The 22080-nt window shown below is 38.4% G+C and overlaps 1 protein-coding gene across 5 annotated transcripts in view; it reads right to left on the bottom strand.

Moving 5' to 3' along the window:
- Nucleotides 1–22080, bottom strand: part of FAM149B1 (family with sequence similarity 149 member B1) — a 46427-nt gene that overhangs the window by 11359 nt on the left and 12988 nt on the right. For all 5 annotated transcript variants that reach the window (XM_003409060.4, XM_023547067.2, XM_010589225.3 and 2 more), the window contains 6 exons: nucleotides 14695–14837; nucleotides 13863–13979; nucleotides 8911–9081; nucleotides 3548–3735; nucleotides 2276–2400; nucleotides 227–333 (listed from right to left, as the gene is read on the bottom strand). In XM_003409060.4, the coding sequence (XP_003409108.2) occupies nucleotides 227–333; nucleotides 2276–2400; nucleotides 3548–3735; nucleotides 8911–9081; nucleotides 13863–13979; nucleotides 14695–14837 (851 nt within the window). The remainder of the gene's footprint in view (nucleotides 1–226; nucleotides 334–2275; nucleotides 2401–3547; nucleotides 3736–8910; nucleotides 9082–13862; nucleotides 13980–14694; nucleotides 14838–22080) is intronic.

Raw genomic sequence — 22080 nt, 5'->3', positions numbered from 1 at the left:
CTATATGGTTAGGTCTCTTTTTACCTGTCTGTGTTTCTCTTTCCAGTTACATTCTCAGCTCCCTGAGATGAAGACCATGTCTCTGAGATGTTTTAGTCCCCAAGTGTCTCTGTGGTTCCTTGGTAGGTACTCAACACATGCACGTTGACTGACTGACACTGCTTCCCCTTTATTGCTCAATGACCTACTTAAACTCTATAGTCTATTAAAATTTTATTTTTCTTACAGGAGCTTGTCCATTAGGGAGAGATTTCTTGGCTGTAGAGGCATCCCATGAACCCAGAGACCATTCACATTTGGCTGATGACTGCTTGCTGCTTGACAGAGATTCATCTATATGCCAAAAGAAGATGTTACTCATTATTGGTTGGTAAAGGTAACTTTGGTTTCCCCACTTTGCCAAAAGTCAGTATTTCCAATTTAGGTCACTTTTACATTCTTCTCCTGTGTCTTAACTTTTGTAATATCTTGGCCAGTAGCCCTAGCTGCGGCCCAGAGTCCACAGTCAAATGACAAGGTCAGAGTTCTGTCTTTCCTCTCCAGGTCTAAATGACAGTGTGTGGAGGAAGCCTGATCAACCCATATGAAAGCAAGTAATAGCCACTCCCATAGGGGAAAGAGAGCCTTTATTATTATGATGATTATTTATATTTCATTAGAAAACCTAAAAAGAAAAATCACAAATAAAATATGGAACAAAAAATAGAAAGAAAAAAAAGGTACATTCTAACTTCATCTCCTCTTTCACCATCATCACACAATCCTGCATTCTGCACAAACTAATCCTATTTCCTTCACTAATTACCCCGGAGCAATCAGCTTTCAGTGAGAGCCTATATCCTGAAGACTGTTTATTAGAAGGAGTTCATCTTATCTGGGGTCCTGGTGGTGTAGTGGGTAAGCGTTAGACTGCTAACCAAAAGGCCAATGGTTTGAATCCACCAGGCACTCCTTGAAAATCGTATGGGGCAGTTCTACTCTGACCTGTAGGGTCGCTAAGAGTTGGAATCAGCTTGATGGCAATGGGTTTTGGGTTCATCTTATCTGCACTAATGTTAGGATTAAGCCTACCTGGACTGACTGACAGTGCCACTCCAGAGCCCTGCTTGTTTTCTCTCTCAGGTCACGGGTTCAGCGCCCCTTCTGGCTATCCCTTCCATCTCCACGGAATGTGTTTTCCTCTCTCTTTCTGTCAAGAATGCCTGCATTAACCTTCTCCTTCCTCTGTCCATTAACAACCAGACCATCTAAGTTAACTGTCTAGGCCTTAGGCCACCCAAACCACAGCCAGGCCAGTTCAACACGAAGAAGTGTTTTATCATCACTAAAGGAACCTGGTTCGTCCCTTGATGTGAAGATTTATAGCTCTTGCTGATTTTATTTTTAAATAAGCCTTTTGTGAATCTAGCTACATAGTACCTAGCCAATCTCCCAACAAAGCTTATGACTAGATCTGGTAGTAAAACCCATGGTGATGAACATGGCCCAAGGATTAGAACCGTCCTTTTTCTTTCTCTTTCTTTCCTTCTTCCTTGTTTCCCACAACCCTCCCCCCCGCCACCCCCCCTCCCCCCGCAAGTAAGACTGAGAAACGATCATGTAGGAACTAGGACTACTAAATCATTACACAGGATGAGACCAGGCTCAGCAGCCTCCTGCAAGAAGTGGGCACCTTTAAGCTTGTCCACACACTTACTCGAGACTGTTCTTTCCTCACTTTGGTTTGCCTTCTACACCTGGATTATGAGTACTAAACAGCCAAAAGGCAGAAAAGTCAACACATGCAAAAATAAAAATAAATAAATAAACAGGGTAGGCTGAGATACAAGAAAAAAAGAAGGAAGGACAGAGTCAAAAGAAGAAATTCAAAATACTGAATGTGAAATTCATAGAAAATCTAAGATTGGTCCTTCTTTTCATCATAAGAATATCCTCCATTCTTCCCAAAACAGACATATGCTGACCCTATTGTTGATTCTAGATTTGCACAGCTTCTGAATGACTTTAAAAAAAGAGTTGACTGAAAATTCCTAACCAATCCTAATATGCTTAATTTATTTTTTAACTGAAATTAAACTGATCAATGCAAAGAGTCACTGGATTATTGTGATAAATGCCTGGACCAGAAATTAAATAAAATTTGAAAACTTAACATATATCTTCACTGAAAAAGAAAAACGAATCATAAATAAATACAATTAAGACAAATAACTGAGCGAATTTCCTCTGGAAAGGACAGCCCTAGGTTCTCCAGTGCATTAGCCTGCGGGCTTACCGGATTTGAGGTGATGGACAGCACCTTAGACTGCGGCACTCGAGGTAACACCAAAGGTTGGGGCTCACTCAGTACACAGGAGCTTCCCGAGTTCAGTCTGGTGATTGCAACACTACTCTCATCATCTGAGCAAAAGAACAGAATCCATTATCCATGGATATCCTCAGATCCACAAAAACGGTACTGTGAAAAAAAATCTCCCCTGAGAATTCATAATCCCAAGCTAGGCTTCACTCATCTTGGCAGCCCAATTTCCTACCACATGGTTCAAAATAGAAACCTCAAGCCAAGAGTTTAAAGTGGTCCCAGGCTGGTGATGCTTATTGGTACCCAGCGGAAACAAAAGCAAAGATCTGTACAGCAGCCCTGTCCAAAAGAACACTTGGAGATAACAAAAATGTTCTGTATCTGTGCAGTCCAATATGATAGCTCCAGCCACATGCGGCTATCAAGCCTGTGAAATGTGGCTGTTGTGCCTGAGGAAATGAATAAATTTTAAATTTTAATTAATTAATCTGAATAGCCATATGTGACTAGTGGCCACTATATTGGACAGAGCAACTCTACGGGGACCTTGAGATATTCAATCGAGGCCTCAGAGAATTCCCACAGACAAAGTTACGAGATTGGAAGTCACTGTCAAAAATCACAAGACCCACAAGGAAACAAAGCACCTTGAGAAACAGCAAGCTGGAGCAACATAGTCAAATCAGCAAAGACTTCAGAAATTAGAAATGCTACAAAATGCAAACTATGGTGTCAGAAAGCAGATTAGTGGTCACTGGCGGGTAGGGGGTTGGGTAGGAAAAGGAGAGAAAGATTATAAAGGGGCACAAGGAAACTTGGGGACGATGCATATGTTCACAATCTAAATTGTGATAACGGTTTCATGGGTGGACAGATACGTCAAAACTTATCAAATCGTATACTTCAAATATGTATAGTTTGTTTTATGTCAATTACACCTCAACAAAGCAGTTTAAAAAATGTTTTTTCCACTTGTAAACAGTTTTTCCTCACAAATCATATTCAAAGAGAAAGCCCAAGCTTTGTCTAATCATCACACTTACGCCTTGTTATGCATCCGCTCATTTTCAATATTCACTAAATACTTGTGGGAAATACAAAGATGAATCAGACCCTCCTTTTCCACTAATGATGCATAAAGTCTAATAAACTGGCTACTGCTGTAAGTTGCCGCCGAGTCGATTCCAACTCATAAGGTTTGAAAATCCTAAATATCTTTTACATTATCTTCACAAAGATCCTTACCAGAAACATATCCCTCCCAGTGATTACGTATCAGCTCCTCCATACAGCCCAGAACCTTGCTCCACACATTGTCAAAGACATACGCCAGGACATCCTCTTTCATGCAGTAAAATGGAGCAATGGGAGGGTACCCCAATTTCTGTTTCTCGGGAGCCACTTCTGATTTTGTTCCATGAAACTCCTCTTCCCTGTAACAGAAGCAAGAGGGAAAGACTTCATGATTATTCTTCACTACTGTTCTTCATGCTTCTTAGGCATGTGGTTTGTGCCCCTCTCCTACCCCTGCTCAGCATACGTACCACACACATGAAGCTACCTAGTGAACTAAGGCAGTTCTCAATAGAGGAGACTCTGCATTTCCCTCTTTACCTCCACCTCATCCCCACCACTCTGCCAAAAGGGAGAAGAAATAGAGGGCTGAGATGCACTGTCAGTTTTTTAGGTTTAAACTGATGAACACTGTCAGTTGAGCAACAAGCTATGACAATTAAGTGTACAAAAAAATCTTTTTGTTGTAACTGGATAAAATTTAGAGTAATACTAATGTGACAATTTAATAATGTGCATGTAACTGTGATAATTATGTTGTATAATTATTTGAAAAATGATTCTTTAGGAAAACAGTACACATATATTATTAACACTGCCGTTAGGTGGCCACAAGTTGCTTCCAGCCTCATAGTGACCCTGTGTAAAACAGAACACACTGCCCAGTCCTTCACCTTCCTCACAATCGTCACCATGTTTGAGCCCATTGTTGCAGCCACTGGGTCAATCCATCTTGTTGAGGGTTTTGCTGTTTTTTGCTGATCTTCTACTTTACCAAGCATGATGTCCTTCTCCAGGGACTGGTCCCTCCTGATAACATGTCCAAAGTACATGAGATGAAGTCTCATCATCCTTGCTTCTAAGGAGCACTCTGGCTATACTTCTGCCAAGACAGATTTGTTTGTTCTTCTGACAGTCCATGGTATGGTCAATATTCTTCACCAACACCATCATTCAAAGGCATCAGTTCTTCTTCGGCATTCCTTTTTCATTGTCCAACTTCTGCGTTTGCATAAAGCAACTGAAAACACCATTGCTTGGTCAGGTGCACCTCAGTCCTCAAAGTGACATCTTTGCTTTTTAACACTTTAAAGAGGTCTTTTGCAGCAGATTTGCCCAATGCAATATGTCATTTGATTTCTTGACTGCTGCTTCCATGGGCGTTGACTGTGCATCCAAGTAAAATGAAACCCTTGACAACTTCCATCTTTTCTCTGTTTATCATGATGTTGCTTACTGGTCCAATTGTGAGGATTTTTGTTTTCTTTATGTTGAGGCGTAATTCATACTGAAGGCTGTGGTCTTTGATTTTCATCAGTAAGTGCTTCAAGTCCTCTTCACTTTCAGCAAGCAAGGTTGTGTCATCTGCATAACATTGGTTGTCAACGAGTCTTCCACCAATCCTGATGCTGCAGTCCAGCTTCTGATTATTTGCTCAGCATACAGATTGAATAAATATGGTGAAAGGATACAACCTTGATGTATACCTTTCCTGATTTTAAACCATGCAGTATCCCCTTGTTCTGTTGGAACGACTGCCTCTTGGTCTGTGTATAGCTCCTCAAGAGCACAATTAAGTGGAATTCCCATTCTTCACAATGTTACCTATAATTTGCTATGATCCACACCATTGAATGCTTCTGCACAGTCAGTTAAACACATGTAAACATTTTCCTGGTATTCTCTGCTTTCAGCCAAGATCCATCTGACATCAGAAATGATATCCCTTTTTCCATGTCCTCTTTTGAATCTGACCCAAATATCTGTAAAGTTCCACTGCAATCGTTTTGGAACAATCATCAGCAACATTTTACTTGAGTGTGGTATCAATGATACTGTTTGATAATTTCCACATTTTGTTGGATTATCTTTCTTTGGAATGGGCACAAATATGAATCTCTTCCAGTCGGTTGGCCAGGAACCTCTTTTCCAAATTTCTTGACATAGACAAGTGAGCGCTTCCAGCGTTACATCTGTTTGTCAAAACATCTCAATTGGTAGTCCACCAATTCCTGGGGTCTTGTTTTTCACCAATGCCTTCAGTGCACCCTGGACTTCTTCCTTCAATACCATCGCTTCTTGATCATATGCTACCTCCTGAAATGGTTGAATGTTGACCAGTTCTTTTTGGTACGGTGACTGTGTATTCCTTCCATCTTCTTTTGACACTTTTTGTGTTGTTCAATTTTTTGCTCATAGAAACCTTCACTATTGCAACTCCAGGCTTGAATTTTTAGATCAGTTCTTTCAGCTCGAGAAATGCGGAGAGTGTTCTTCCATTTTGGTTTTATAACTCCAGGTCTTTGCATATTTCATCATAATACTTTATTCTGTCTTCTCAAGCTGCCCTTTGAAATCTTCTGTTCATTAAACTTGCAATGAACGATGTTCTGCCGTTGCTCCTGGCCTTGTTCTGACTCATGATATTGAGCTTCTCCATTATTAACACTAATATATTTTTATTAAGCCAAATAAACACTTGTTAGTTGGCTGGAAGGGAAAAGAAAGGTAGCTAAGGAGCACAGCAAGCTACCCTGGGGCTCTTCTGAAAACTACTGTATCTGTAATCCAGAGGCTCTCAGTTAGCCGAGGAAAGAGTACCAAAAGCCCCAGGATTCTGGTGAAAAAAATCCAGTTAATGGATCTGCTCACTCCCTGGTCTTATAAACTAAGACAAAGCAAATTCTGGAACTGGCTTGAGACAGAGAAATATCTCCTCTACAGTGAGAGTTACCCCTATGGCAGCAGAGGTCTCAAGAATTAAATAGGAAACTATCGGCAGGAAAGAACGGGCTAAGAGGATTATGTAGGGCAGCCACAAACTCTTCTCCTCCTTCTCCCCCAAAAGCTGGGTTGGCATTAAGTAGGAAAGTAAGCTGAGTAGTATTAATTGTTTTTAAATGTATATTTCTTTTTAGAGTAGATAACACATGCATATGATTAAAAAATTCCAAATTGTACAGAAAGATATGCAGTGAAAAAGAAATCTCCTACATGTCTCTCAGTCCTCAATCCTAGAAACAAACATTATACATAGTTCCAGAGAGACAGTTGCACACTACACTGTACTGCACTTACTTTCTTAATTTAACAATGTATCTTGGCCCTTGATCCCTATCAATACACATAAATCTACCTTTTTTATAAAATATTTCATTGAATAGATATACCATATCTAACTAGACTGATCAACCAATCTCTTGTTATTATAATCAACACTGCAATTGTTATCCTTATACGTAGTTCTTTGGCTACACTGGTAATCACATCTGTAGGATAAATTCCTATAAATAAAACTGAGTCAAAAGGTATATGAATTTCAAAAATTCTTATTTCCCTCTAAAAAGGTGGTTTAATTTTCCAGCGGTGAAAGAATATGCCTGTTTACCCACTCAAGGAATTATCAAACTTCTTGATTTTTTTGTTCTCTGTCAATTTGACAATTAAAATGGGATCTCATAGTCTTAATTTGCATCTCTAACTGTGAATGAGGCTGAATTTCATTTCATATATTTAAAAGTAATTTTCTTTTTATAAACTAAGGACATGACTATTCATGTAATTTTCTTTTTACAAACTAAGGACATGACTATTCATGTAATTTTCTTTTTATAAACTAAGGACATGACTATTCATGTCCTTAGCCTTTTTTTCATTAGTCTTTTCCTAGTCGATTTACACATTAAAGAAATTAACTGTTTATGTACAAATTGCAAATATTTTTTCCCAGTGTATCATTTGTCTTTTACTTCATGAGTTTTTCCTATGCGTAAATTTCATTCAGAGGAATTTCCTTAGATGACTCACAGATTTGTGTTATAATTAGAAAGCCCATCTCATTTCCAGATTATTAAAAAGAAAAATCTGTTTTCCATGTTTTCTCTTACAACTTAGGTCATTTTGTTACATTTAAATCTTTAATATACGTGAAATTTATTTTTTGTATAAGAAAGAAATTAGGAAACTTACTTCTTCCCCAGATGTTTTTTCTATGTTATACCAAAATCATTTGCTGAAATCATTGCATATACTAATTTCCTACAGGTGTTTTGGTTTATTTCTAGATTTCAGTTTTTTCATTTAGGAATATTCTAAAGGTCCAACCACTCTGTCATTTTACAACCAGATATCTTGGTGGTATCTCTTAAGGGAAAGCTCCCTTTCTAAAAATTTTCTCTGTATTATCTGAAAATTCATTCGGGTTTACTATCTGGAAAAGGTGACAGCTATCAGCCATTTACATCTTATTTTAAATTAGTGAAACCAGTTTTAAAAAACCAAGGGAGCATTTGATTTGGGGAAAAAGGAAGAGGAGAAAGAGAGAATTTGACACAGGTCAGGTAAAGTGAAGGGGAGTGGGGCAGCCTCTGGAAAACGAAAAGAACCTGCTTATGATTTAGTTGTACTAGTAAGCGAGCTCAGTGGTGTGATGTACAGAAATCTGGGTTATGTTTAGCTGGGCCTAGGCCTGTGTGCATTTAGCACAAGGTAAGCAAGGCTCAGTAGGAAATGGGATGGGGAGAAGAGAAGTGAGTCCAAAATCATGTTACACAACATTACCTAGAACTTAACCCCAGCCTCACAGCCTAAATACAATTCTCACTGCCTTCAGTGGTGCTGCTCTGATTATCAATTGTGGAACTTTTAAAGGCTTAGAGGAATAGTTTAGGAGGTTAATGTTTCACAAAGGTAGCATGGAATAGTGAAGAGAGCAAAGAATTTAGAATTGGATAAGTAACATTTTGATTTAAGCTTTACCTTGGATAAATCATTTAACTACTCTGATTCTCAATTTCCTCTTTTATAAAGAGGGTAAATAATATCTATATCACAGGACTATTGTCACAATATGGTAAGAATGGATATAAATAAGCTTTATTAATTGTAAACTTCTGTACCAAATAAGAGGTTTTATATAAATCATATATACATTTTTTCAAACAGGATTTATGTTAACAACTGCTCTGTTAATGAGTTTCAGAGTGTCCAATATTTACTGGTGATAAAATGAAATTATGTAAAGAAAAATAATCTCATTTTAAAATCTCTAATCTCAGGAAAAGGCACATGCGAAGGAAGAAAATACACAAGTAAACCTGGTATGTGGAAACAATAGGAATTTGATTAAACTAAAAAAAAAATTTTTTTTTTTTAAGCTAAGATTAATTCTGGACACCTGAGAAATACCAGAAAGTACACAACAGAAATTGACATAAACTTAATTACAGGTAATATTGGCAGTATATTTTAGGAAAAAAAGTATTAATACACAAAACAGGAAAGTAGTAAAGAGCTTCAAAAGACCTAATACTCACATATCTGTGCGGTCAAACGCTAGGTATTCCTCTATTATTCCTTCCGAGATGATCACACAGTCTTCCTCTTCTTCTCTTTTCACAGAACACAAACTAGGAGATTTGGCAATGGAAGATGCTTTATGAGTGTAACAAGATGAAAAATTTAACTTCTTTCCCCTTATGCCGAATCTGGAAGAAGGAAAAAGCAGGTGTGAATTATGCACAACCTTAACAGTTCTCACAGCAACACAGCCCTTCTTGAATTTCAGCTCAAACCCCGCTTGCCCTGGTGACACCTTCCTGGACTACTGGAAGCCTCAATAACCTACTATTTCTCAAAACAAGAAAAATAAATACTGGCCACAGACCTACTCTGCCACTATGCGATATCTAATACTGCTTTTTGCTATCTTTCGGATACAACAGACACAGCTATAAAGTAAGTTTTAAAAAATCTAAGAACATTTATATTCCTAATTACACCTTTAAGGTATCTCGGAGGATATACGCTTATTTCCGTAACTCCATTGTTGCTGGAAATGTATGCTCCTTAGAGGCAGGGATCCTATCTTATTACAGTTAAATTGCTCTCCATCTCCTGGTATTCAGTGAGTGTGTGATGAATCACTCATTTTAATAGGTTTATGTTGGAGGAAGTCAGTCAAATCTGAGCAACACAATTTTTAAGAATGGCTCTCAGTTTAAACAAATACTAAATATAACCAATCTATGCTTTGCAATATTCTTTATACTTCTTTTTGTCTTAAATTTTTTTTTTAATGGGAAACAAGAATAAACTCTTAACATGGCTGGCAGGAACACCTCACCAGAAGACATTTTGAAAATATGTGTTAAACGCCTTAAAATAAACCCCTTGATCTAATGGTTTCATTTTTAGAGATTTCCTTTGAGGATATGAGCTATAAGATTTAGCTATAAGAATTATTACTGGAGGCAGGGCCAAGACGGCAGCGTAGTCAGATGCTTCCTGTGGTCCCTCTTACGACAAAGACCTGAAACAAATGAATCAATTATATATGCCATGCTACGAGCCCTGAACATTCAAAGGCAAAGTTGAGGAACTGGACTGAGCAGCAGAGGAAGCGAGAGACAGTTCAAAAGCAACAAGGAGTTGCCAGACCTGACCTGGCAGGATCTGGCCCCCTGCGAGGCGGATCGGCTGGCTTGCACAGTGAGGCAACCAACTGCACTCAGGATGCGTTTTCCACATCAGGAGAGACTGAGCAGCAGAGTCTACTCAACCCTCCAGAACGAGTGAAAAGTGGCACTCAATTGGCAAAAGATAAGGAAGTGTATGTGTCTAACCTACCGCACGGATCAAAAAACACCCATTTGGGAAAAACCTCTCTCCCATTTACCTGTCCCTCTCCCCACTCTGCACTGAGTCCTAGGCCGGCTTCAGTGATTGCTGTGTCCCCTGGGCCGGAAGTAGGACTCATCACATGCCCTGAACCATTCTCCCAGCCTTAGACAGGGAACAAAGTAACAAACAGGAAAGAATAATCTGCCAGCTCCCCTAAGTCAGAAACTCAGGGCAGGCACACCCCCGTTGCCTAGGCACAGGCATAAGGGCTCCAAAGACTTTGAATGCCTTTTACCTCTGCATAGACCTGTGTGGGCCCATTTCAACAATGTAGGCCCTCATTAGCACAGTACGACGGGGTATATACCTGAAGTCTAACTTCAACTGCTTCAGTTATATGGTGGAGAGGTAGGTTCATGATGTTTGACACCATTCTACCCATTAAGCAGGGTCCTCACCTACCCACATCAGGGGCCTGAGGACTGGTGGCTCCACCCATGCCACCTAGCCAGTTGCAGCAGGGATCCAAGAATAAGTGGTACCTTCCAGTCCTTACAGCCAACAGCACTGGGTGCCCATAGTCTGGCTGCAAAACCTACCCACCTAAGCACTCTAGGAAACAGGGACATGCTTTCCTTCCACACACTCAGGGACAGCTGTCAGCCCCCTGCCTTGCTCAGTGTGTGGCACCCTACTGCAGCCAGATACCTGTGCCTACATCAATCACCCCTGCCCATCCAGTACGGTAGATAAGAGCCTGCACCACACACTTGGTGACCAACTACCTGGACACCTGGGCTGAATCCATACAAGAAAGTAAACGGACTCTGGGCTCACATGCCTAGTAACAGATCTAACCACCTGGTGACTGGACGCTAGAGCTTCCAAGGCACCAATAACCAAACTACCTCACAAGAGCAGCCTATTTGGGCATATCAAAACACAACAAAACAAGAAGCTAGGACACAGTAAGAAAACATAAAATAAATAAATTTAACAACTTATTGATGGCTTGGAGAAAACAGTCAGTATCAAATGACATAAAGATGCAGACCATGATGGCTTCATCAAGCTCCCAAAACAAAGAATCAAGAAATTTTCTGGAGTAAGAGAATTTCCTGGAATTAATGGAGGCAGAATACAAAAGATTAATATACAGAACTCTTCAAGAGATCAGGAAGGAGATCAGACAAAATGGAGAACAAGGCAAGGAACACACAGACAAAGCAATAGAGGAACTTAAGAAGATTATAGAACAGCATAATGACAAACTTAACAGGCTGCAAGAATCCAGAGAGAGACAGCAAACAGAAATCCAGAAGATAAACAAAAAAGTTTCAGAATTAGACAAATGAATACAAAGTCATAGAAGCAGAATTGAGGCAATGGAAGTCAGAATTAGTGAGACTCAAGATAAAGGACCTGACACCAACTTATTTGAGGGAAGATCAGATAAAAGAATTAAAAAAAAATGAAGAACCCAGAAATCCCACTCCTCGGAATATACCCTAGAGAAACAAGAGCCTTCACACAAACAGATATATGCACACCCATGTTTATTGCAGCTCTGTTTACAATAGCAAAAAGCTGGAAGCAACCAAGGTGTCCATCAACAGATGAATGGGTAAATAAATTGTGGTATATTCACACAATGGAATACTACGCATCGATAAAGAACAGTGACGAATCTGTGAAACATTTCATAACATGGAGGAACCTGGAAGGCATTATGCTGAGCGAAATCAGTCAGAGGCAAAAGGACAAATATTGTATAAGACCACTATTATAAGATCTTGAGAAATAGTATAAACTGAGAAGAACACATACTTTTGTGGTTACAAGGGGGGGAGGGAGAGAGGGAGGGAGAGGGTTTTTTACTGATTAACTAGTAGATAAGAACTGCTTTAGGTGAAGGAAAGGACAACACTCAATACATGGAAGGTCAGCTCAATTGGACTGGACCAAAACCAAAGAAGTTTCCGGGATAAAATGAATGATCCGAAGGTCAGCGGAGCAAGGGCAGGGGTTTGGCGACCATGGTTTAAGGGGACTTCTAAGTCAATTGGCAAAATAATTCTGTTATGAAAACATTCTGCATCCCACTTTGAAATGTGGCGTCTGGGGTCTTAAATGCTAACAAGCGGCCATCTAAGATGCATCAATTGGTCTCAACCCACCTGGAGCAAAGGAGAATGAACAACACCAAGGTCACACGACAACTAAGAGCCCAAGAGACAGAAAGGGCCACATGAACTAGAGACCTACATCATCCTGAGACCAGAAGAACTAGTTGGTGCCCGGCCACAATCGATGACTGACTGCCCTAACAGGGAGCACAACAGAGAACCCCTGAGGGAGCAGGAGATCAGTGGGATGCAGACCCCAAATTCTCATAAAAAGACCATACTTAATGGTCTGACTGAGACTAGAGAAATCCTGGCGGCCAGGGTCCCCAGACCTTCTGTTGGCACAGGACAGAAACCATCCCTGAAGACAAGTCATCAGACATGAAAGGAACTGGACAGTGGGTGGGAGAGAGATGCTGATGAAGAGTGAGCTAATTATATCAGGTGGACACTTGAGATTGTGTTGGCATCTCATGTCTGGGCTGGAGGGGGCATGGGAGGATAGAGAGAGTGGGAAGCTGGCAAAATTGTCACGAAAGGAGAGACTGGAAGGGCTGACTCATTAGGGGGAGAGTAAGGGGGAGTACGGAGTAAGATGTATGTAAACTTATATGTGACAGACTGACTTGATTTGTAAACGTTCACTTGAAGCTCAATAAAAGTTAAAAAAAAAAAAATACTCTTAGAGGTTAGACTGAAAAGAAGAATGGTTGGAGAAAGAGTCATATCTTCAGATTCCAGGTACAATAATAAAGTCACTCCTGAGTTCACTCTTCACCCAAAGATTAGACAGGCCCATAAAACAAAATGAGACTGAAGGGGCTCACCAGCCCAAGGGCAGGGACTAGAGGGCAGGAGAGGAGAGGAAAGCTGGTAATGGGGAACCCAAGGTCGAGAAGGGGAGAGTGTTAACATGTTGTAGGGTTGGTAACCAATGTCTCAAAACAATATGTATACTAATTGTTTAATGAGAAGCTAGATTGCTCTGTAAGCCTTCATCTGAAGTACAATAAAAAAAAAAATTTTGAAGTTCAAAAGAATTAGCCATTTTAAGTTAGTTTTCAGTTTAACTTCTGTGAAGATATTAGTTGTAATTAATATTACATGTTTAAGAAAAAATTACTTTTTGACATTTTTAAAAAAATGTTTTAAAGTCTCTCAGACCCTTAATTTTTTAAAAAACCAGTCTATAAATACACATTTACTCCAAAGGCAGTGGCTGGAGTTACAGGTACATGTAGACATGGATGTAGTGACAGAGACAGAGATAGAGAAGTATAAATGGAGATCTAGGTGTGAATAACAAAAAGATCTTTAAACCCTAGGTAATGTCTGACAGTTTGAACCATAAATGATATTAAAAAATTTAATATACACAAAGACTATGGTCAATCTTACAGTTTGCTGTGCTTTACTAAATACTAGTAAGTAGGAAGAAATGTCTTAGTCCCTTAGTACAACAGTAGGCTATAGCACTTACATATTAGAATACATGAATACTTAAACATTAGAATACTTACATAGTAGAATCTCTTTCTTGAGGCAAGGTTGCCTCATGTGAAGCTGAAGCAGCAGAAGGGGACCTAGGGTACAATCTATAACCTTCACTCGGAGTGATTATCTGCTTACCCAGAATCCTTCAAAATGAAGAAACACAGAGACAAAATTAAGCACCTTCATCTAGCAACTACATATAAAACCTAGGTATTTTTGGAATAAATATCATGGTTCTATAGAACCACTTAGTTTGACACTGATTAAAAATGGTTCTTGAGAGAAAATGTGAATCCAGAGCCATATTACTCTCTTCCAAAGAATGCACATGGAAAGGTAAATCTCCAGTCCCAGGAGTTAAAAACAAATGCAAGAAAACTGAGTAGCAGTTCCTTAAGGTGCCCTCCATCCTCTATAATGATTTTCACAAAGTATCAGCCAAAATGGAACGGAGGCCACGCCAAATTAGTGAAAACTGAATTACATTCTTAAGAACTTGTGAGTGGCACTGATAGAGTCTGCTTTCAAGTACACATAAGAATTACTTGTAGATAACAGTGTAAACAAGCACATTTTCTGACCACCTTGTTGAAAAGAAGAACTCTTTGGTGAGCCACAACACAGATCTCAGCTTCAGGTATAGAAACTATTTTACTTGATTAGGAAGGCATATTGGGAATTATGGAAACTCCAACAAACTTCTACCAACTTGAGTTTTCTCTCAGCTAATGTTTTATACAACAATGGTGTTAATTACATTTATTAAAACTATGCCATAAAATTTCAGAATACAAGGTTTTTTGGAAATCCACTTGATCATCCATGAATACAAGTCAATCAATTCTGGGGCTTCGGTACCTGAGGTGAGGAAAGCTAGATGTCCACTGTTGGCACTCTTCTTGAAGACTCTTTGTATGTACGCTCAACTTCTTCTCATACAAGAGCTCATCAATGGCTGTGAACATTGCCTGGACCTTTTCAGTGGCATTCTGATCAAGTTCCTGGAAGAAAACATCCCCCCAAAATGTTCAGGTGGGCTTCAATCTCTATTAAAAATCATAAAGGTTGAAAGCAACCAGATTTTGGTTTTTAAAATTAAGTCCATTTGAAATATTGTTGAGTTTCCAGGAAAGAGGAGTTAAATTACTGAGTTCTTAGATCTCACAAAATTTTCAGATGCCCTCTCTATTCATATTTAAAGAAAATTTACAGAAACATTTATTTCTTAAAGAGTAACGCTTTCTCCATCATATAAATGCTGTTTATTGTATTGGAAATTTAGAAAAAAATTATAATCTCACTACTCAAAGATGGTTGCTAAATTTTGGCATACTTGTTTGGTTCTAGTATTTTTTTTAAAAGCATACAGTAGATAGATAATTCTGTATATATTGCTTTGCGTTATGCATTTTTCACCTGACGATGTGTTATATACCACTATCCTTGCCTCCTGCAACCCATCCTATACTAACAGCCAGAGGGATGACTATAAAATGCTAATCTGCTGATATCACCCCCCTGCTTAACCTCTACGGCTGCATCTATGTATATTTATGTATCCTTTTACATTCCTCTGGAAGAACAGTTATGCCCTCTCCAAAAAGTGTAAAATGAGAAATACGTACTTCCAAGAGTGGAAGTCACTTTCTACCATGTAAAAAAGTACTTGCTATTCGACGGCACTGGGTTTTTTTTTTAAGGTAGATATGAAGGTTGACTTTAGTCCCTGCCACAAAAATATTTTTTAAAATTTTCTATACTTTTTGTTCTCAAGCTGAGGGGAGGGTGCAGAACTTTCCTAGTCCTAGTGAAACTTGTTATTCTTTCCTATTAAATACTTTTCTTAAATTCTACTCATGCCAGCTTTCTTTTGCTAGTATCGGCCTGGTAAAACTTTTCCCATTCCTTTGTTTTCAACATTTCCGTGTGATTCTGTTTGGTATGTTTCTTTAAATAGCATACAGCTGGCTTTTCAAAATCCAATTTCAGAGTCTCTGTCTTTGTATGGGTTTTATCTGCTTACAATTATTGTAATATTGTACAATATTTGGACTTATTTCTACCATTTATTTTGTTTTCTATTTATTCTGCTTTTTCTTGTGTTTTTCTCTTTTCCTTCTGTTGCATTTAATTCTCCTTATTCCCCTTAACAATTAGGAAGTTATTATGTTCATATTCTGAGTGTTTATACTTAAAATTTAGTATTCCTAAATAACTCCCTTATTTTTCTAGCAAAGTCTAAAGTTTTTCAAAGTTTCTGCCCTCCACTAAAACATATCAGGAACTTTAATTTGCTTTGACTTCTCTGTAAACATCTTCCATGTTATTTTTATCTTGAATTTTAGCACTATTTTAAAACAGCCAAAACGTTATTACTTGTTTATAGTCGTGATTTAGATTTATCAATATGCTTTACCAGTTTTACCAATTACTTTGCTCTTTGTTGCTTCTGGTCTCCCATTCCTTTCTCTGGTTTATTTTTCTTCCTGCTGCCATATCCCTTAAATAGTTCTTTCAATGAGTACCTATGGATAGGAATGTTCTTGTTCTGTAGATGTTTCAAAATGTCTTTATTTTGCCCTCAATAGTGAATGACAGGAGTCCCTGGGTGCAGCAAATGGTTAACACACAGCTGCTAACCAAACGGTTGGAGGTTTGAATCAACCCAGAGGTGCCTCAGAAGAAAGGCCTGGCAATCTACTTCTAAAAAATCAGCCATTAAAAACCTTATAGAACACAGTTCTACTTTGACACATAGGGTCACCATGAGTTGGAATCTACTTGACAGCCAATGGCTTGGTTTTCTGTTTGACTGAATCTAATATATCTGGATAATGATTTTTTCCTTAGCAGTTTGAAAATATACTATTATCATTTGTCATCTATTGTTAATTGTGAGCAATCTCTTGTTAGTTTTATTTTCATCCCATTACATGTAATCTGTCTTTTATGATTGTTGTCGTCAGGTTCTGTCGAGTCGATCTTTGACTCATAGAGACACCATGTGAAGAGCTGAACTGTTCCATAGGGTTTCGTAGGCTGTAATCTTTATGGGAGCAGATTGCCAGGTCTTTCTCCCGTGGAGCCACTGGGTGGATTCAAACTGCCAACGTTTAGGTTAGCAGCCATGCACTTAACATTGCACTACCTGGGCTCCTTTCCTTTATAATATCTTTTTAAATTTTTTTATCGCAGTGAAATATATACAACAAAAAGTTTGCCATTTCAACCATTCTTAAATGTACAATTCAGTGACATTAATTACATTTACCATGTTGTGCTGCCATCACCACTATTCACTTCTAAAATTTTCATCTTACCCCAGACAGAAGCTCAGAAACCAGGGTCTCCGTTTAGCTCTCTAGTTCAGGTGATCTCCTCAGTGCTATCACTGAGTTCACTGCTATTCTCCTTCACTGAGTCCAGTTTACCTTCTCTATTGAGATATAATTCAAATACTATTCTTTTCCAAGATTTTTAACTGGTGCTTCATATCTATCTGTTCTTAAATTAAAATTTCCACCTGTTTTGTTTAAAAACCTACAATAATTTTTCAATTTTTTTATTATGCTTTAAGTGAAAGTTTACAATTCATGCCAGTTTCTCATACAAAAAGTTATATACACATTGGCATGTGACCCTAGTTGCTTTCCCTACAATGCGACAGCACACTCCTCTCCACCCTGTATTTCCCGTGTCCATTCAACCAGCTCCTGTTGCCCTCTGCCTTCTCATCTTGCCTCCCCATAGGAGCTGCCCACATAGTCTCCTGTTTCTACTTGAACTTAAAAAAGCACACTCCTCACCAGTATCATTTTACGCCTTATAGTCTGGTCTAATTTTTGTCTGAAGAGTTGGATTCAGGAATGGCTTTAGTTTTGGGCTAACAGACAATCTGGGGGCCATGACCTCTGGGGTCCCCCCAGTCTCAGTCAGACCATTAAGTCTGGTCTTTTTACTAGAATCTGAGGTCTGCATCCCACTTTTCTCCTGCTCCATCAGGGACTCTATGTTGGTTCCCTGTCGGGGCAGTCATTGGTGGTAGCCAGACACCATCTAGTTTTTCTGGTCTCAGGCTGATGGAGTCTCTGGTTTATGTGGCCCTGTCTGTCTCTCAGGCTCATATTTTCCTTGTCTTTGGTGTTCTTCATTCTCCTTTGCTCCAGATGGGCTGAGACCAATTCACGCATCTTAGATGGCCACTTGCTAGCTTTTAAGACCCCAGATACCACTCACCAATGTGGGATCCCGAACGTTTTCTTAATAGACTTTGTTATGCCAGTTACCCTAGAAGTCCCTTGAAACCATGGTCCCCAGCCCCCGCCCCCCGCCCCTGCTATTCCGTTCCTCAAAGTGTTTGGTTGTATTCAGGAAAGTTCTTAGCTTTTGGTTTAGTCTAGTTGTGCGGACTTCCCCTGTATTGTGTGTTGTCCTTCCCTTTACCTAAAATAATTCTTGCCTACTAGCTGATTAGTGAATACCCCTCTCCCTCCCTTCCCACCCTTGTAACCATCAAAGAATGTTTTCTGCTGTGTTTAAATCTTTTCTTGAGTTCTTATAATAGTGGTCTCATACAATATTTGTCCTTTTGCGACTAATTCACTCAGCATAATACCTTCCAGATTCTTCCATGTTAGGAGATGTTTCACGTATTCATCGTTGTTCTTTATCATTGCGCAGTATTCCATTGTCCTACGATAATTTTAATGGATACTATTTTGTCCTTTGGAAGCCATGGTGGCATAGTGGTTAAGAGCTACGGCCACTAACCAAAAGGTTGGCAGTTCAAATCCGCCAGGGACTCCATGGAAACCATATGGGGCAGTTCTACTCTGTCCAATAGGATCACTATGAGTTTGGAATCAACTCAACGGCAACAGATTTTGGGTTATTTTATCCTTTTTCTTCAGGATTTTAAAAATTTAATTAACTTGAGATTTAATTTACATACAATAAAATACACATTTTCAGTGTACAGTATAATGAGATTTGAAAAATACATTCACCCAAGTAACCATCATTTCCCATCCAGATATAGAACACTTCCAACACCCCAAATGTTCCCTCATGCTCTTCTGCAGTCAAAGTTCTCCCAAGTTCCGCACACCAGGAAACCACTTACCTGGTTTCTATCGCTGTTAATTAGCTATGTCTGTTCTAGAATTTCATCTAAATGCAAACATGCAGGATATACTTTTTAATATTTGGCTTCTGTCACTCAGCAGAATTTTTCTTTTTTTTTTTTTACTTTGTTTTTATTGTGCTTTAAGTGAAAGTTCACAGCTTAAGTTAGTTTCTCATACAAAAATTTATACACACATTGTTATGTGGCCGTAGTTGCTCTCTCTATAATGTGACAGCACACTCCTCTTTTCCACCCCGGATTTTCCATGTCCATTCAATAAGCTCCTGTCCTTTTCTGCCTTCTCATCTCGACTCTGGACAGAAGCCGCCCATTTAGTCTCATGTATCTACTTGAACTAAGCAGCACACTCTTCATGAGTATCATTTTAGGTCTTAAAGTCCAGGGGCCGTGTCTTCTGGGGTTCCTCCAGTCTCAGTCAGACCATCAAGTCAACAGAATATTTTTGAGGTTCATCCATGTTGTTGTATGTATTAGTATTCATAATTTTCTATTGCTGAGAGGTATTTCATTGTAAGAATATGCAACAACTTATTTACCCACTCACCTGTTGAGGGACATTTCAGTTATTTCCAGTATTTGGTTATTATAAATAAAGCTGATATGAACACTTATGTATAAGTCTTTTTTTGGACATATACTTCCATTTCTCTTGGATAAATACCTAGCAGTGGAACTGCTGAGTCATATAATAAAGGTATGTTTAACGTTACAAGAAATTACTATTTTTCAGAGTGGGCATACAATTTAGCATTCCCATCAATAAGCATTAAATGTGTTAAATATGTGTGAGCATTAAATATGCTCCACGCCCTTGCCAATACTAGGTATTGTCAGTCTTTTTAGTTTTGGCAACTCGAGTGGATGTGAAATGGTGTATCATGATGGTTTTAACCCTGATGGTTAATGATGTTGAGTATCTTTCTATATACTACTTAGCCATTTATATATTTTCTTTCATGGAGTGTCTGTTCAGGGCTTGTACCCATATTTTCAACTGGTTTATTTTTCTTCTTGAGTTTTAAGAGTTCTTTACATAGCCTAGATATGTCCTTGGTCAGATATATGTGTTAAGAATATTTTCTCCCAGTCTGTGGCTTTTCCTTTCATTTTCTTAATGGTGTACTTCAGAGTGCAAAAGATGTTAATTTTGAAATGAAATGAATTTGCAAATTTTTTATGGCTCATTCTTTTGGTGGTGTCAAGTGAATGAGCTCTTTGCCTACCCAAGGTCTTGAAGATTTTTACATATGTTATCTTCTAGAAAATGTATAGCTCTACTCTTATATTTAGGTTTACAGTTCATTCTCAGTAAATTTTTTGTATGATTGGAGCTAAGGATCTAAATTAATCTTTCCGCATATGGCTATCCAACCACACCCGTAATATGTGGGAAAAAAAGGATCCTTTCCCTATTGAATTGCTTTGGCATCTTTATTAAAAATCAATTAATCATAAACGTAAGGGTTTATTTCTGGATTCTAATTCTGTTCCATTGATCTATGTGCTGATTCTTATATTAGCACGACACTGCTTTAATTACTACAGCATTATATTAAGTTTTGAAATGCGGTAGTCCAAGTCCCTTAGCTCTGTTCTTCTGTTTCAAAACTGTTTTACTAATCTGGGTCCTTTGCAATTCCATTTTAGGATAAACTGATCAATTTCTATAAGAAAAAAAAAAAAGCCTGCTGAGATATTGCTAGGGAATGCATTAAGTATATAGATCAATTTGGGGAAAATTGCCATTTAATAATATGTAATCTTCTAAATCATGAATATGGAATGTCTCTGCATTTATTTAAATTTTAATTTCTCTCAAGAATATTTTATAATTTTCAGTGTACAAATATTGCATATTTTTGTTCTACTGTGAATTGAACTGAATTTTAAATTTAATTTTCAGATTGTCCATTGCTAATTTATAGAAACTGATCTTTATGTAGATACGATTCATGTATCATAAAATCCACCCTTTAACAGTGCACAATTCAGAGGTTTTTCATGTATCTACAAAGTTGTGAAACCATCACCACTATCTGATCCCAGAGCCCTCCATAAAATGTTCAACCACCTACACATTCCTGGGATGAATCTCACTTGGTCCGAGAAAATAGTCCCTTTCTGTTGCTGGATTTGGTCTGCTAATAATTTAAAGTTTCTGTATCTACATTCAAGAGAGATACTGTAGTTTTCTCTTCTTGTGATATCTCTGTGTAACTTTGGTATAAGAGTAATACCAGCCTCACAGAACGAGTTAGGAACTGTTTCTCCCTCTTCTATTTTCTGAAAGCGTTTGTGAAGAACTGATATTATGTCTTCTTTAAGTATTTAGATGTATAAAAAAGTACAATTGATTTTTGTATACTGATCTTGTATCCTGTGGCCCTGTTAACTCGTTCATTAGTTCTAACAGTTTTTGTGGATTCTTGACGATTTTTTACATAGAGAATTCTTTTCTTGTGATGTCTTTATCTGGCCTCACAGAATGAGTTGCAAAGTGTTCCTCCTCCATTTTTTGAGTTTTTGAAAGCTTGTTGTTATGTCTTCTTTAAATATTTGATGGAAAAATAAATCAATAAATATTTGATAGAATTCACTAGAAACAGTTATCCTTTAAGCTGTAGTTGTCTCACCTTTTAGTTCTACATATATTATAAACTTAATCTTAAAAAATCAAAACCAAGCCCTTTCTCATTGAGTCGATTACAACTCAGTCAGTTATCCTTTAAGGAAATCACTATAAAAATATGTACTTTTGTTTTATTTATTTACAATTTCTAGAGCCCATCTCTCCCCCGCCTTATAGATTCCAAGCGCCTTAAACTCTGATTTCTGAATCCTCAGCACAGCAAGACCACCATGCTCTGTCTGGACTCTAGATCACTATTCCATAGTCAAGAAACTGTCTCCACGCAAAGAGCCAAGGCAAACGGGCTCGCCTTATAAGTTTTTTTTCTCTCAGGGACTGCAGATATGCGGTCCTTATTAACTAATACCTGAGAAGAGTTACTACCATGCGGTTTCAAAGTCAGAAGAGAATGAGGAAGACATCGACATGTGACGGCAGCTTGGCGTATAAAATTAGAACCCAAGCAAGG

This window comes from Loxodonta africana, chromosome 16 (assembly GCF_030014295.1).
Source record: "Loxodonta africana isolate mLoxAfr1 chromosome 16, mLoxAfr1.hap2, whole genome shotgun sequence".
Taxonomy (NCBI): domain Eukaryota; kingdom Metazoa; phylum Chordata; class Mammalia; order Proboscidea; family Elephantidae; genus Loxodonta; species Loxodonta africana.
This window is presented reverse-complemented; position numbering and strand designations above follow the sequence as displayed.